This window comes from Cervus elaphus, chromosome 11 (assembly GCF_910594005.1).
Source record: "Cervus elaphus chromosome 11, mCerEla1.1, whole genome shotgun sequence".
Taxonomy (NCBI): Eukaryota; Metazoa; Chordata; class Mammalia; order Artiodactyla; family Cervidae; genus Cervus; species Cervus elaphus.
The window spans coordinates 38,203,470-38,221,379 of NC_057825.1; the positions used below are offsets into that span (position 1 = coordinate 38,203,470).

Here is a 17,910-nt window from a genome sequence, read left to right on the forward strand (position 1 = left end):
GGTTGCAAAGAGTTGGACACGACTGAGTGACTGAACTGAATTGAAGGAGATCTTTTACATTCTGTTTTTCATGCTACATCTTTGAAAATCCAGAGTGTATTTCACATGTACAGTACATGGCATTTCTGACTAGTCACACTTCAAGCGCTCAATAGCCACACATGGCTAGGGGCTGCCTTATGGGACTGTGCAGCCCTACACTTTACATTTTTTAGAAAAATTTGCTTTAATTTTTAAATTTTGCTGTGCCAGATGTTAGTTGTGGCATGTGGGATCTAGTACCTTGACCAGGGATTGAACCCAGTCCCCTGGCATTGGGAGTGTGGAGTCTTAGCCACTGGACCACCAGGCAAATCCCTAGATTCTACTTTTGAGGTGTTCAAGATCTTTTGCTGCTTGTGAAATGGGAGGTCACAAATAATTTTGTAAAGCACTCCATTTATTTGTAAAAGACTCCACTTATAATTCCACTAAGTTGTCCACTGTTTTTCCACAGCTGGAAGAAAAGTTCTAGTTGATTGTTTCGCTGGCCAGTGAGGAGCTTAAAAGAAAATTTAAGAGTTTAAATTCCTGTCATGGAAATACTTTTATCTTCTGATCTCCATAGACTCTTTAAGGTATGTAAAACTGTTTGAAACTGTGCCCATCTGTCTGTCTGTCTATCTATCTATCCTCTGGAAGTGATAGGAAGCTTTATACTCATTTAAAATCAAATCACACCCCTTTCCTCTCACCCTGTGTTTCAGAGAAAGATTTATGAGAATCTGTGTTTCTTCAGGGTGGGACAGTTTGGTCCATGGCTTGCAAAGCTAGAGAATTTCAAAAATCAAATTGTTGTCTTTAAAAAATATCAAACTTGGAAATGGATTAGAACTAAACATATCAATGGAATGAGTTTAAGAGAGAAAGAAAATGATTACAAGGTAAAGTTATCCAAAAATTGTTCTCCCTTGACTCATAAATCTGTTATATTATAAGTCTCAGGCTTTCTGGACATAGATGGGTGAATTATAAAGGACAGGCATCAAAGCTTGGCTGTGTCCACCGAGGATCAGAACAGTCATTTCACCATTGGCATTTACAGTAATCTGAAGGCATAGCAACATTGCTGGATGAAACTGGAATTTTCCCACGGGTAGGTTAAATCTTTTGGAAGCTTCCATCCATGTTGCTTATTAGTGACCTTGTGTGGGATGTAGTCACGTGGGTTGTTGGTGTGTGTGATGTGAACTGCTTGTAACCCTAGTTTTTTGCTAGGAGGTTCTGTTGTGAATCATTAGCAAACACATTTTCAACTTTAGGCGACCAGTGGAGGATCTAGTGCAGAACAAGCCAGGGCAGCTGATGTGGTACAGTGGGGACCATGGGCTACGGGAGTTCTGTACTTATTCCTGGTTTGGAGGGATGCTTACTGTCTATAAGCACAGAAGGTAGCCTTAGTTCTACAGCTGCCTTGGCCATCTCTGGAGGACCATACATCCCCTGGGCCTACAGACATGGTGGAGCATCGAGGCTGTGGCTTCATAAATTTTGGTAAGTTTGTTTCCACCACCAATTGGAAAATATTCCCTCTTCTTTCCATTTCTCTCTACCTCCATGCCTAAGAAGTCCAGCCCTGCTTGGTCAGAACTACTTCCCCCGTTAGAAAGAAAGAAGGGAGGATTCCACAATGGACTTTCCAGTGGACCCACTTTGATTAATGATCCCAGTAAGGGGCATGGATGTCTGTTATGATGTCCGATTTTCCAGACTCTGTGACATTCAAGAGTTTCCCATTACAAATCACCTTGAGTGAGCAGTAGAGAATGTGGAAAAGCTTACACAAGATTTACTCCTATTTAGAGCTTATATTCGAGTCAGAGTCACAGAGGCCTTGGAAAGTAGGTGCACTGGGGATTGAGGCCAGTGACTGGGTGTCAGCTGCTTAGGGCCACCCAGTCAATGGGGTGACCCAATCCAGATGTTGGTGGGATACAGGAATGCACGCAGGTGCTGAAGGCTAGAGGAGTGAGCGCCCCTGGAGCTAACTCTGCCGTTACTATGGATTCTGAACATAGCTCTGCTCTCGATGGTCTCAGCCAAAAGGAAAAATGGAAAAACACTAAAAACGTTAAACAAATATCACAAGAATGAATTTATAAAGTATGATGAGTAAAGTCAGAGAGTCGTTTTCCTCTCACATTTTCTATTTTCAAAAAATTTAAAGGAAAAGTCAAAGTTATTAATAAATGGCAATGACAGAAAGTATGATTAGGAATTATAATGAAAGTTTAATGTTTTAATAATGCTTAATCAGGTGGTGTAGTGGTAAAGAAACTGCCTGCCAATGCAGGAGATGCAAAAGATGTGGGTTAGATCCCTGGGTTGAGAAGACCCCCTGGAGTAGGAAATGGCACCCTTCTCCAGTATTCTTCCCTGGAGAATTCCATGGGCAGAGGAGCCTGGTGGGCTACCGTCCATGGGGTCACAAAGAGTTGGACACGACTGAGCACACACGCAAACTGTTGGTGTAGTAAGGTGTGTGATATGTGTGCACACATAGGTGCATGTGTGAATATAACTGAATAAACTGAATGCTCAGTCAGCCTCATTTTACCTGAAGATGACCCTACAAGAACATGTGAACTCTCCCTCTTTGTTAAAGGTGAGGATTTTTTTTGAGACATCTTTGGCCACTACTATGGAAGGAATCTTATAAAAGTTTACAAATAGCTGTGAACTGGGGTCACAGAAGAAGTCTTCACAGAACAAGAAAACAAGTCGAACCATGTTCTCAGTGCTATGAGGGAAAGGAAAGGAAATGTCCCTTTCCTCAAATCTGTTACTGTTTCCTCAGGGAATGAAATATCAGTACAGCCTTTAAATTAAAATGGTGTGAAATTTTGGGGCAGCAGCTGTGAGCACAGGAGGAAGGAAGGACCAGACAATGAGCAGAAATCAGGGGAGAGCCTCGGAGAGCTGGGCACCCGAAAGACGTGACCAGCTGTAAGGGCGGAGAAGGCAGAGCTGGGAGGCGGAGTGTGACTGTTCTCCCCTCCCCTCCCAGGGTCAGCCTGGGCCTTCTCTTTCAGTTCATTTGGGCCTTCATACATGCTGTTTCTTCCACCCAAATGCCTTTCCCTCACTTCGCCAGGAGAGCTCATCCTTTAAATCTCAGTCCAATGGTCTCTTTTCAAAGTCTTCCCTGGTCCCCCAGCCTGGATTAAATCTCTGTGTTCTATGCTCCCATGACACTTCAGATGCTCCCCACAGTTCCATACCACTCATCACACCAGGTTCTAATTTAGTGCTTTTCTGACTACTCTGATGTGCATCCCACAAGGGCAGGGATTGGCCACATTCATGTAAATCCCCAGTGCCTAGCATGGTGCCTGCTGTAGGGTCGGAGCTCGAGACCAGTGCATGGGTGTACTCTTAGACACAGTGTTGGTGATAGAGAGGCAGGCAGAGGTGGAATCAGTAAGAGAAAATATGAGGTAACTTGGGAACACAGCACGCTGAAGGGAGGACAGGTCACTAAGGGAGGCAAGCAGTGGGTATGCCATCTTGGGCAGAGTATAAAAATGGAACAGTGTTGGGAGGTGGGCGAAGGTAAGTGGACAGGAAAGGAGGAGTTTGGGTCACAGGGACCAGCTCTACCTCCCAAAATTCGGTCTGGTTTACCTTTTCTTCAAGGGATCAAACCCAATCATGAGCTCCACACTCTTCTCCTGGCCTGGGGAGAGGACTCAGGAGAGCCAGGCTGTGTAAAGGGCTGGAGGGGTCTGGTCCTGCCACTTCCACTAATTCCCTTTGTAACTGTGAATGAAGCAGGGGTCTTAGTATGAGAGTATTAATCTTACTAACATGAAAATAGGAGATAAGTAAAGCAGTGATGGGGAGCATCCGAGGAAATGTACTTGGGAGTGTTTGGAGGTGTCCCCATCAGCTTGCTAAACATCAGTTTCCTTATCTTGAAAATGAAGGGACTGAGATCATGAGGAACCTCCAACCCATTCCTGAGACTCAGGGTCAGGTTGAGGTGAGGTGGTGATGGGGATACTGGGAGAAGGTGTGTGTGCGTGTGTGTGTCTACAGCAGTCTGTGAATTCTGGAAGGATATCTCCTAGGTCAGATCCTGCCACCTATGATTCAACCTAATACTTTTGGACCAGAATAGAACTCCCCACCAACCTGGGTTAAATAAATCTTAATTGAGGCCTATGGCAGAGATGTAGACCATTCACTAGAGATGATCTTTTCAAATGCCCTCAGCTGGAAGAGAAGGCCCATAGCTGCCAAGTGGCTAGACATAAACATCACACTTGAGCAAAGTAGAAAACTTCCTACAGTGTTATACACTTGGATGAAATTTTGACCCTAGAACCAAGCCCAATTTCCTTCAGTCCTGACTCTGTTTGGCAGGAAAAAAAAAAAAAATGAGATCAGAGAATTTCAAGAGGGGGTGTCTCTATTACCCAGCCCCACCTTCTTCAGCCCCCAAATTCTCTTCTGTTTGCTATTTGCAACCTGATACCAGGACTTAACCTGTTGCTGCAGCTGTTTGGGAGATGAGGCAATTCAAAGGTGAAAGTCATCAGCTAAGCAATAAAATGATGATGCTGATGAGTATGGAAATATGTATGGATGTGGAAAAAAAAGGGATTAGGTTATGGGAGATTGGAAGGGAAGGGAGAGACCTCAGCCACATCAGATACCTTCATAATTATTTATTTAAAGAGACCTCCCACTGGGAGTGGGAAGTTAGTGCAAAAAAAAAACAACAAACAAAACTCAAGATGGTATATTTTGCACCATCAACTTTGGGTTTAACTTCTCTGAAAAAGTTAACTTTGCAGGTTTCGGGTACAGTTTGGTTTTTGCTGTGGACAGAGGATGTCTTGAACTTTTTCTTTTGTAAAATCAGGCGGGTAAGCCAAGAATTCTAAGTACTCATGTTCCTCTCCAATGAGACAGTGAAGGAAAGATTTCCAAGGGTGAGAACTGAATAAATACTACTGAGAATTCAAACATCCAGGGAAGGGGCTCAGCCAAAATAAATCACACCCTCTAGGAACATTTCCTATAATTTGCTTTTTTTTTTTCTTAAATGATCTAGTCTTACAAAAGTTTATGAAAGGTCAGAAGTCAGTGGCCAGCAAATTGGACTTTCTCTCCAGATCTATTGGGGACTTTACATCTTGGTGTCAGACACTGATAGAAATTTTGAAGATCCCTGTTTACTCAAAGTAAAAACCAATATATTCTATGCAAACTTCTTTTCCCCTACTTTAAAATAGAAAGTCTACTTTTTCAGCGGTTCTGTGAATTGAATTAAAGAGCAGAGGGACTAAGAAAAAAGCCTTATATAAAGCCTATTGTCTATTGTGCAAGAAGGAATTGACCTTTATATAAAGACATAAATACAGTAATTTGATTCTTTTAGTCACTGCTGAATTAAATATGAGAGAGGAATTCTGAGAAGTTTTTCATGTGTGCAGAGATCTAACTTCTTTGAAATCAATTGTAGTTTTCAGGGTAAAGAAGGGAAGAAAATGAACTCCCATCTGTTTGAATTATTTACACTTGTCATTTTGTTTCATCCTGACCAACCAATATCATTAATTATTAGCCTATTAACTATTTACCAACACATTGGATCCTTTGCGTTCTTGAGCTTTGGTAGAATGATTTTAACTGGGCTGTTCTGCAAGACAAAGATGCCTATGGCCAAGTTTTCTACATACATTAAAAACAATGAAAAACTCTATCAGTATCTCGTCAAACCAGAGCTTTGCAAAACTTTTGAGAAACTGTGCCTGAAATCAAATGTCTTGAAAGACAATGTAATTTGGCACTCTAATATTTATCCCAGATGAAGACTAGCTCAAAATGATTATAGTGTAAATTTTTCAGTCCCTGTCATCACGGTGGTAACATCTCATCCTTGTTCCCCCTCCAGCCTCAGGAGGTACACTCATCCTCTGTATCCCATCCTGAGATGTCTCCTCTCACTCTGCAGGTTGGCCATGGGCACTAAAGGGCTGCAGGCTGGTCCTGGAAACCTGCTACCCCGACCTTTCTACTTCCTGTCTGCATAAGTTCCAACTTTCCTTCAAAGCCCATTTCAAGTCCTACCAGTCCAGGAGAAGGTTTCCCATCCTCTCAGATGATTGCCCCTCCTCTGTGGCTCTCATTCCCTTCAGCAATCTTGTCTGTCCCGGGAGCTACCACCATCTGTTCTGTCTCCTCAACCTTAGCCATCTGTTCTTTGATGTCTCACACTTGCCTTTTCCCCAGAGCCCTTCCCAGTACCTCAGTAATATTTGCTGAAAAGCATCACACTTAGAAAGTTGGGTAAACATTTCCTGCTCTCAGGTTTGCTCCATTCATTTTATTTTCACCAATCAGGTTGTCAGAACAGAGGCGTTTGCAATGAAGCAAATTCAGAGGAAAACTGAAGTGAGGAGTTTCAAATGCAAAATGTTACTCCACACACAGGAAATGACTGATAAGAGCCTCAGGGTCAGGTAAACTTTCTACAGAATGTTAACCAAACAATTTTGTGTATTGTGGATGCTGGGACTTGCCCAAGTCATCCATTTTCACCATGTTTTTGAGATGTGTCTTAGAATGTGCTGGTATTTATGTACTTGGATCTGCTGTTCCACCAGCAAGCTGTTCAAATGGGGATGTTCATGTCTTTACATAGACAACCATGTGTTTTTAAATTGCCAATATTTAGGAAGGACTGTCTGAGCAGCACACATAGAACAGTGGTTTTAATGATTTTAATTGCCTAGCAATTTGAAAAATTGTTTCCGCCTTATGTTTATAGGGATAAAATTAAAGAATCAGACATTAAGTTATATACATGCATGATCACAGGTGAATAAAGAAAAAAGATAATATAGGGTAAAAACTCTATTAACTATGTAAATGCTTTCTTGGTGAGTACAAGGAATGGTGAGAAGGATGTTACTTGGAATGATAAAGTTGGGGGAACCCACTGGACTGAGCAAAAGTATCTAAAGCAATCCTTGGGAGGAAATGAGTTGCTTTCTATTTTCATATGATGGGGGCCATCGCTGGCCCACATGGTGCTTTTGCGTGAGTCAGGAAGAGACACTCCGCTCTGAGTTGGGATGCAGGCCTGTTCCAGGGAGCTTGACCAGTGATGTTCTGGGTGGTCCTCTGTCGCAGGGCACAGCCTGCACATGCAGGTGCATGCATTCCCGGTAAACAATTCTTTGGAAAATGGACACGGTTTTAAAGAGCACAGTGGACTGAAAAGTGACCCTGCTAGTACACAGTAGAGTGAGAGAGTAACTCCAGAATGGTTGGTTTAACCTAATCCTGACCAAGGATATTTGTTGATGGCTTTGTCTATGAATCGTAGGGCTCTGCCACAATATTGATAGATGACAAGTATCTCACTTAAGTAGTTAATTATAACCTAGTATAAAACTAGTAATTGGTAATTGACAGATATTATGGGATTAATTTATCAGAGAAGTGGGAGGCCCCCACTAACAAAAGAAGTGGGAGGCCTCCGCTAACAAAACAAACTACCCCAATGCAGTCAGCACTGCCCTTTAGGTGCCATGGGTAGAGAAGATCATTATTTCCATTCTGCCACTGAGAAATAAAACATACAGTAATATATTCTAGGGACCCAACCATGGGCTCTCTTGCAGGTGGAGTTTTGAAGTGAAATTGCTTGTAACATGGCATCCCAAATTACCATGTTTCTTGCATGAAGACTCTGGAGAAGGAAATGGCAACCCACTCCAGTACTCTTGCTTGGAAAAGCCCATGGATGGAGTGTGGTAGGCTATAGTCCATGGGGTCGCAAAGAGTTGGACATGACTGAGTGACTTCACTTTCACTTTGCCTGAAGAAGAGATACCCACCCTGGAACTGCAGCAAATGCGGATGCACGGGAGAGGTAGAATTCCGAAGGTGCGGCTGGTTTCCTCCTCATCCTCTCCTCAGACAGTCTATGTCTACCTGCCCTGCTTGTCTGGCCTATCACAGGGAAGACAGAGGCCACTGAATGGGGGAGAGCCCATCTTGGACTCTGCCACTGAGGTCACTAAGGAAGAGAGGCATTTCCTGGCCTCTAGGTCTTCTACTTCCTCAGGGCTCTTGCCCTCCAACAGTGAGCTCTTCAGTCTCAGCCCCTCCTGGACTTCCATCATGAGCCCTTCATCTTTCTCAAGTCCTTCATCCTGATCAACCAAAGAGCCTCTTTCAAGTCCAGCTCTCCTCCAGCCACTGCTTTGGCTCTCCCTTCCCATTTTCCACTAAGCCTCACTCCTGTCCCCATCGTTGCACTGAATCCATGTCACTAAGACCTCCAGGACCTTCTTACTGCTGGTAATTAGAGGACCTGCCAGCTTTCATCTAAATTTCCCATACTTGATGTTGTTGACCCCAGCCTCCCCTGTGATGAACCATCTTCCCTTGGCTTCCATGACCCAAACTCTCCTGTCACACCTGCTCTTTCTTTGGCCGGTCCTTCTTCGTTTCCCTCTTGTTCTCCTTTTTTCTTTCCCCACCCCAGCTCAAAGGATGTGTTCAGCACTCAAGCCATTTCCCTTCTCTCTCTCCACCCTCTCCCTGGCTCTGCATCTATTCACATTGGTCTCAGCCGTCATGGTGTTGACGCTTGTCTTTGCCTCCTGCCCAGAACTCTCACTAGAGAAAAACTGCCTCCTGACAGGTCGGGTGATGTCAGGGGGCATCAGGGCACACCTTCCACTCTCAGGTCCTGTAGGTGCACACCCTGCACGCATATGACTCTGAGAGTGAGCATTCCTGAATGTTTGTGCCCTAGACACTCCATGGTACTTACACTCAATTCCCTCCCAAAGCTCGACTTGCACCCTTATCCTGCTGAATGATGTCACAGTTGGCTCAGACCAAAACCTGGAGGTCCTCCCTGACAACCCGCTCTCTCAACCAGCCAATTGCCAAATCCAGTCATTCTGTTTCTTCAACATCTCCTAAATCCAGCCTTTTTCTTCCTCCTACCACTGCCTCCGGTCAGGCGGCCACCATGTCTACACTGCAGCTAGCGTGACTTTTCTGAAACACAATGTGACCACAACTATGCCTAAAACACTTGGAAGTGATTCTCCACTGTCCCCAGAGTGGGCTCCATGACCAGCACCCCCTCCACCCCTTTCCTCCACTCCTCACACTGTCCTCCACCAAACCCCGCTCCTCAAGTCTCCTGAAGAAGCCACAGGCCACCCCCAGATTCTTGCTAAAGATTCCGTCCCACAGAAGAGCCTCCTTCCACAACTCCGCTCTGATCATAGCCTCAGTGCCACCTCTAGAAGCCAGTTTTGATCCAAGGCTGGTGAAATACCCTTCCTGGGTGTATCCCCTCCCCCGCCCCCAACCTCTCACATCCATTTCAGAGCCATCACACTGGTGTTTGGGGCCTTGACTGTTGGTTCCTGCTTCTCAAGGGACAGGACACAGCTTATTAATTGGTGAACAGCCAGCACAAACTCAGTGCTCATCTCACAGGAAGTGTTTGACAAGTATCTATTTTTTTTAATATTAGCAGCTTATTAGGAACTCTCTCACTTATATTAGTAACAAGACACTGGTATTAGTATTTTAATCTAAACTTGGCTAATCTGTATAATTACAAGAAAATAGACATTAAATTCTTAATAAAAAAGGACTATATAGAAACTCTTATGTTTGGGAATATATAGAAACTTTTAGGTTTCTATATTATTCAACAAGTATCTACTGAATGCATGAAGGATTTGAGGAATCTCAGTGTGGACTTCAAGTCTGATAGTCCTGAATTAAGCCCCAGATCTGCCCCTTCCCAGCTGTGTGTCCTAGGGAAAGTTAATAGCCTCTCCCTGAGTCTCAGTTTCTGCTCTATACAATAGAGATAATAGTGCTTCCCCTTCTTGTGAATGGATCTGTGCTTCTATGTGTGCATGTGTGCTAAGCCGCTTCGGTCGTGTCTGACTCTTTGTGACACTATGGACTATAGCCCGCCAGTTTCCTCTGTCCATGGGATTCTCCAGACAAGAACAATGGAGTGGGTTGCCATGCCCTCCTCCAGGTTATCTTCCCAACCCAGGGAAGGAACCCAAGTCTCTTATATCTCCTGTCCTAGCAGGTGGGTTCTTTACCACTAGTTCCACCTGGGAAGCCGCTGTGCTTCTATGACCATCTATAATTAATACAGTGCTTTACTCTTCTCTTTCAAATCATGCACTGAACTCCAGGAAGTCAGAATTAAGTCCTATTCTAACTGGCATCCCCAGTGCCCAGCCCAGGGATGGGTTCCTAGGTGGGAGCACAGAGATGAAATTTGATGAAAGAATGTTTGAGGGAAGGTAGCCAAGATGAAGACGGAAGAAGGAGGAGGAGGTCACGCAAGGTACATGAAGAGGGAGAAAAGAGAAAGCAAGAAACAGAGTGGAGACACTTCGAGTCTGCTTATGTTACAGGAGGCCCGTCTGCTTTCGAAGGACTGGGCTGAGGACACTCTGTCCCTGGAGATAACCTGCCCAGATCCTTCTTGCCTCTGCAACAGTAGGAAGGCATGCGGCCCACGTGACTGGCCCAGCTCCCTTGCTGGAAACAGCTGTGCAGACGGCAGCCCTGGGGAGCTCAGGGAGATTTCACAACCTCCGCGGCTGCCCTTCAGAGGAGTATCATATGTTGTTTACGTACATCTCCATCTACATGTGTGTTTCCTGGGTCTCTCCTGATTGCAGTGAGGCTCAGTCTTGCAAAACAAGTTCAGAGTGTGCCTCATATTTTGTTTTTGCAGATAGCGATGGAGCGATGGAATGTACCAGCCTCCCCATGCCAGATCGGAGAGAAACTGAGGAGCTGAAAACAAAGACGATATCCAACCCCAGTGGCTCCTCCCAGAGCATGTGCAGGGGTTGGGACATTAAAGCTGGGGTAAAAAATGCCTGGGGAGGGTTTAGACAGGTTGATATTTTAATTCCATCTGGGAAAGACCCAGGAGGCAGAGTTATATTTTCTCTTTTCCTTTCTCTTTACCCAAGCAGTAACAATATTGGAGCAGGAAGAATCTATGCTTATTGTCTGGTGATTGTAATCATCCATTTTCCTTATGCCTATGAAACACAGGATAGAGTTTTTGAAGGGATGTTGAGAGTTGCCTTCAAATTGTTCCATGACGGAAACAGAAGATGCTGCCCAGGACAAGAAATAGAGAATTGGATCAAATCACTGATTGTCAACCCTAGTTGCTTCTTAAAATGACCTGGGGAGCTTTTAAAACTCCTGTATCCAGACTTCATCCCAGAAAAATTAAATAGAATCTGGCACCAGGGCCTTAAAACTCCCCAGATGATTACAACATGCAACCAGATTGAAAATCACTGGATTCCATGAACTCTGATCTCTGAAACTCCCTTACATTTCTGTGTTTGAAACTAGCAATCTAGGAACAAAACCATCTGCAGCTGGCAAGATTTTTCTGCAACTGGTTGGTATTTAATTTAATATTTAGACTTCTGCTAGAGCAGTTATTCCCCAATTAGGTTAATAGGTGTTCTGCAGAGAAACACAGGAAAGTAGTCACTGGTGGTCAAATAAGCACAGAGATGCTGACTTCAAGTCCCCAGCAGTCAGGGTTAGAGGGATCTTGATGGACATTTAATTCCATTTATCTCATTGGTTCCAAAGTGTGGTCCCCAGATCGGTAGCATCAGTATCACCTGGAAGTTTGTTAGAAATGCTAGTTCCCAGGCCCCACCCCAGACCTGCTGAGTCAGAAACTCTGACAGTGGGATCCAGCAACCTGTGTTTTAACAAAACTTCTAGGTGATTCTGTGCTCAAGTTTGAGAACTAGTGATCTGCTGCAGGAACTGTTTACTATATCTTGGCCCAGTGGTTTGACTGGTTTTACCCCTGTTTGGTAACATGGAGCAACCCCAGTGATGCCTGTGGAAGCCTGTTTGTTGTTAAAACTCGTCTTTCAGTTTTTTAAGATGAAATATGTGTTACTGTAACTTCTGCCTGTGGCTTAACTTCATGTCTTCTCTGAAGTCATATTCTGTACTTTAGAGACTTTAATGTTCCAGGGCTTCTGGTTTGATATAACATATAGCTAATAACCAGAGAAGGCACTCCATTACTCTTGCCTGGAAAATCCCATGGAAGGAGCCTGGTAGGCTGCAGTCCATGGGGTCTCACAGAGTCAGACACGACTGAAGCGACTTAGCAGCAGCAGCATGACTGATAACTCCTGAGGGCACTTCTCCAAAATTTACATAAAATACCCAGGAAGATACAGAAAAGGTACCAACTCACAACACCACCAAAAACTAAAAGTGACAGAGACAAAGTAATAGAAAATTTTTGTGAAAATTTACATCCTCTTGGACTAGACAAGATTGTTCTAAATTTTGACACCAAAGGCAGAAATTAGAAACATTCATAGATTTAACTATAAATGTTAAAATTACCTATAAAATTATAGGTAATGTCACACACACACACACAAAATTAGACTTTAAGTTTCATGAAGTAAGCATCATATACTTAATATATACCACTGGATCTTCAAAACATTTGACTAGTAAATGAATGAATATGAGTTAAGCAAATGGCCATATAAAAATCAAAGCTAAAATATCCAATAGAAAAATAGGATAGAGGCATATATAGGCAATAGACAAAAGGGAAAATAGATATTTGAAAGACGTTTTACTTCAGTAACAGAAAATGCAAATTAAATTAGCACCTGTCCAATAGGTAAGATTAATAATGTTAATGGGAGATGGGATTTTCATAGATGCAGGCTCTAGTGTTAATTCACACAGTGTTTCAGGCAATAATGAATAATGAGCCCAACCTGGCAATTTATGTCAAAACTTTAAAATTTTGCATGCTGTTTGATTGATTGATGAGACAACTGCATGCTTAATCCTAAGGAAACATTCATGAATGTGCACAATGATCTGGCAACAAGTATCCTGGTTACAGATAGCTTCATTTGTAAAAATAAACACTCTAAAAAGAAGGCAGGCTGAAATATAATGTCACAGTTTGCATTTAAAATCACATCATACAATGATATGAAGGGGTATGAAAAGATTATTCCTTGAATACAGGTAAGTGATTAAAAATATTAATGAAAGTGAAAGTGTTAGTTGCTCAATTGTGTCCAACTCTTTTGGAGTTGTCCTGGACCTGACCCCATGGACTGTAGCCTGACAGGCTCCTCTGTTCATGGAATTCTCTAGGCAAGAATACTGGAGTGGGTTGATATTCCCTTCTCCAGGGGGTCTTCCCGACCCAGGGATAAAACCTGGGTCTCCCACTGCAGGCAGATTCTTTACCATCTGAGCCACCAGGGAGGCCCAGAGAGAAAATATTAATAGTTTATAAAAAGAATGCTTAGCATGCTGACCAAGTTAAAAAGCTCTCAGCTCCCTTTAAGTCTTCTGCCTCAGACTGAACATTCCCAATTCCTTCTGCCATTTGTCCTTGAATGGTGAAAATTTTCTGAAGTCAGAGAGGCTCCCATATAGGAAGCCTTGGGGACTATCCTGGCAAATGGTCATGGGACACAGGTTCTAATTTCCAGACTTTCCTGCTAAGTCTCTGTGAATGTTCTCTACTTTGGTAAACCCCCCTTTAAAGCCTGGGTCTGGACAGCAACGTTGTGTGTTTAGAGGGGTACCATGGGGACAATGAATAATCTTACCAAGGTAACAGTTCAGTAGGTAGAGATGATGGGAAAGATATCCCAGGCAGAGAAATTAAGACTACAAAGGCACAGAGACACAGACGAATGTTCAGGGAATGGTGAGCAATTCTAGGTGGCTGGAGCCTCTATGGAGTGATACGGGAGCCAGGGGGAAAAAGTAGTTGAAATGACAAGGAAAGCCTTTCTAAATCAAGCTAAGGATTTGGGGCTTCTTCCCAGCCTTTGAAAGACTGAAGCTTTGGGATGGCATGCTGAGATCCATGTTTTCGAAAGAGCAAAGCGATGGCTATACACTGGAAGACAGGGGATGGTTTAAGCAGAGGATATCATATGGTTGGGGCTTCCCAGGTGGTGCTGGTGGTAAAGAACCTACCTGCCAATGCAGGAGATATAAGAGAAACAGGTTTGATCCCTGGGTTGGGAAGGTGCCCTGGAGGAGGGCATGGCAACCCACTCCAGTACTCTTGCCTGCAGAACCCCATGGACAGAGGAGCCTGGGGGGCTACAGTCCACAGAGTTGCAAAGAGTTCCACACGACTGAAGCGACTTGGCATGCAAGCACCATATGCTCAGTGAACTTATTAACTTTTAGGATCCGATGTGTTGCTGGTTTGCTACTTAAGTAGCTTCTTTGGTACTTTCCCTTTTATGTTGGCTCAGGCTCTCTTGGTGGGCTCCAAAACAAAACAGGACTGTGGGCCCATCCCAGGCAGAAAGAGCAAAGATGGGTGGTGGCAGTCAGAAAGCATTCATGTCTCCTGCTGTCATCCCATTCATGTTTTCCCTGACCCAGGGCTTGGAGAGCTCCCAGGAAGTGGGCACCAATCCCAGGGAAGGATGTGACTCTGGGCTCAGGCCTCTCCCAGCCCTCTGCTCTGTGGTGGGGGCTGGAGTCACTCTGCTTTTCCAGCAGCCTCCGAGGCTCTCCTGGTGAGACCGTGTCTGCCTCTGGAAAGCTGGAGTGGGTTCATTTGGGGAAGGATGGAGCAGACAGGAACTGAGAAGGAAGAAGTGCCAGGTTTCTGTGAGATCAACATGTGTTTGAAACAATTCAGAATGTAACTGAGAGTGTAATTAGGTGATGTTTGTTTTTGTTTTTGTTTTAAAGGAAAAACTCAGAACCTGTGACTCTTGTTCATGAGCACATGCCTGGATGTAGTCATTTTGAGTTTATGGAAAATGTGGTCAGCCCCATAAATCAGTGCTGAGGAATTCTTACAGAGTCATCCACCGTGCAAAGAAGGCAGGTCTGTAGTGAGTCTGTCAAAGCTATGAATACAGAACCGAATAAGCACATAATAATAAGCTACAGTATAGTCTTCTCTTCTCCTAGAATTGTTTCCTGAGTTGCCATAAAGTAGCTTTGAATTTCCCTTCCTACATAATCTATGATCTTTCTTGTATATCTCCATGTGTACAACTAGATGTCTGTGGCCATCACCATGATTACAAAGACACGGTTCTCTCCATCTACTCTCTCACGTGTCTTAAAAATTTTAGCAGGATTCCTGTAAAGAAAGTCCATTTCAAAGTAGGCTGGACAACTGTACTTTGCAACACCTCTGAGAACATGGTCACAATTGTATCCTAATTCTCTGACCTCCCGTCCTTCCCATCTATTATTTTGTGTGACTGGAGAATGAAATTTCGGGGTGAGATTGTATTTCTCAAAAGCACGCAGAAGGTCTTCAAATGTGAAACACAAACTTTCATTCAGAATTTGTAAATAAGAGATTCAATCTAGGTGTGATTCATTAGAAGGAATTCCATCCATTTTCATCTCATTTTTGTTAGATTTATCCAATCAGCCATTTGCCCTCAAACAGTTTTAGTTCTTATATCTTATTTACCATAATATTTCTCTTATCCTTCCTCTTTGCTACACTCGATTCTCTGGTTGACCCAGTTTATAAATCTGTTTCTGGCAAACTGGTCAGTGAAGAATGGAATGTTAACAAATTTGAGTGGAGATGTTTTTCAAGCGCTCTGAAAAAAAAATGGGCTTGATCATGGACAAGCATGTTCTATCACAAAAATAGTACTGCTGAGTCCGAGGAGTTTACCTATCCTATTGCTTTTTTCTTAATCCGTTAGATGCGTCTCATGCAGGCTAAAAAATTTCTTGATTTTCCACAGAAACCATATGTATAACTTATAAGGCCAGATACCACGCTGAGTACAAAGCTGATGGCCAAGGCTCATTTCTGTTAGCTGTTTGTACTTTAAAATCTGCTCTAGCAATGTGTTCTTGTTGACTTCCAGACAAAAAACAAATTCTAGAGATCATGAAGGTCAAGTTGGCCCAGCATTTATATGCCCTGGGTGGGTTTTTTTTTTTTTTTTTAACATCATACTTGCCTGCTGTCCCTGCCGAAATGTGGAGCAGGAACAGCTAGCTGGCAGCAGTCTGCTCAGGCTGTGAAACTTTGGACCAAATCCTCTCAACCACAAGCCACCTGTTGTCACCAGGTGCAAAGGGAGGGTGACCCACCTAACTGACCCTGCTCTTGAGTTCTATTAGTTGTGCCATGTTGCAGAGCGGGCAGTGTAAAGATGCAGGTATATCTGACATGATCAACAGCCATATAGTCTGAATTTCTGCATCAACCTTTCACCGACAGAAAAGCACAAGGTAACTAATCATAACAATGTTTGAGCATTACTATTTAATGTGTTCAAACGTGAAGCCAAATGCTTTACAAACATTACTGGCTCCAGCCAGCCACCCTGCAGTAATTATTATCAACCACTTTACAATATGAAGAATGGCATTCAGAGAGGTCATGTGACTTGCTTAGAGTTTTTCCAGGCAGGAAGGAAGCAAAATTCAGACCCAATTCTACCTGATTCAAAAGAAGCCCCAAATTAGACACCTTGATTTTGCTTTTGGGTTAGTGTGTCTGATTCCCAGAGCAGCGTATGAAAGATGCAGGTTGTGGGTGGTTGAGGGGGAATTTGGTCCCAGGCTTTGCTTTGTAGATTTTATAAAAGAGAGATTAGCTCTTCCCAGAAGAGCTAGCAATGGCGTGATTACGGCAGAACTGAAGTTGTTTTCAGCATTGTTATTATTTAGCTTGTCCTGTCCTCTGTTTCCTCATTTACCAAATGAGGACTAAGGCCTCCGCGGCCTCCTTCCTGTCTATCTCCTTCCAGTTGGAGACACTCTGAGCTTGGCCCTGACAGTTTCGGGGAAAATCCTCATTGTGGAAGACCCTCCTGTGATCCTGGATCAGACAAACCCAGGACCTGCTGGATGATGGGGGAGTTTTCCTATGGTCCCTATTCCCTGGCTCCACCTTGTGGCCCTGGCATCCTGCTTGTGACCACTGGCCAGTGTGGCAGAGGAGCAGCAGCCCTCTCTCTGGAAGCTGTCTGAGCATCCCTGCTTTATTCAGTCACTGTACCTGGAAACCCAGCAGCTCAATTCCTAGAAAGCTAATCTAACCTGTTTCGGTCAAAATCCTTTTCAGAAAAGCAAGTCGAAACTCAAGGTCTTGTAGAACCCAAATTTTGAAAACTAGTATCTGATTTGTCACAACATAATATGATAGCTGGATTCACATACCTGGAGTTATTCCAGCTCAACAGTCAGAGGGAGAGAGAGAAAAAGAACGCATGTATGCGACATTGTTAACGAATCCTACCGTGTCTCCTGGCTGTGGACGCATCACGGACACACGATCGTAGCCTTTCCTTAGTAGGACCCACAAGGCATCAAGTTTTCCCTGAAATGAAACAAATGCACCAAGATTACATCTGAAACCAGACTGAAGGCCCGCACAGACATGAACTTTCCACGCTTCTTCAGTCATATGAACCTCACTTCACCAGCAATGCAGTTGTCACAGGACGTGACTCTCTAGTTCAAAATGTGGGTTTCAGCAATGGAGGAGAAGAGATGCATCCCAGAGAACCGTGATGCTCATGCAAGGGACACCTGCGACTATAGCGCAGCCTCAGGTCTGCAGACACAGAGGAGTCATTCAGCCAGTTGTCCTCATTGCATTTCTGGGCATCTCCTCATACTGCAGGTCAAGCTTTTCAACTTGCACTAAAGTTTTTTCTTGCTACTTAGTGTCCCAAGTTTACAAATGAAACAATGAGGACAAATTCAGAAAAATGACTGAATAGAAGCGTGGGTGGGGCTAGACCAATGAAAGGGTCCTGGGGCGCAGATCCATGGCTGTCCCCACAA

At 43.8% G+C, this 17,910-nt stretch overlaps 1 protein-coding gene and 1 long non-coding RNA gene across 2 annotated transcripts in view; one reads left to right on the forward strand and one right to left on the reverse strand.

Annotated features, from left to right (window-relative positions):
* Positions 1-17,910, reverse strand: part of ANTXR1 (ANTXR cell adhesion molecule 1) — a 252,957-nt gene that overhangs the window by 42,548 nt on the left and 192,499 nt on the right. Inside the window, exon 17 of the mRNA XM_043917596.1 lies at positions 17,360-17,440. Coding sequence (XP_043773531.1) covers positions 17,360-17,440 — 81 coding nt within the window. The remainder of the gene's footprint in view (positions 1-17,359; positions 17,441-17,910) is intronic.
* Positions 389-10,926, forward strand: LOC122703357. Its single transcript, XR_006343466.1, has 3 exons — positions 389-617; positions 6,391-6,509; positions 10,796-10,926. It is a non-coding gene; the product is annotated as an uncharacterized LOC122703357 (long non-coding RNA).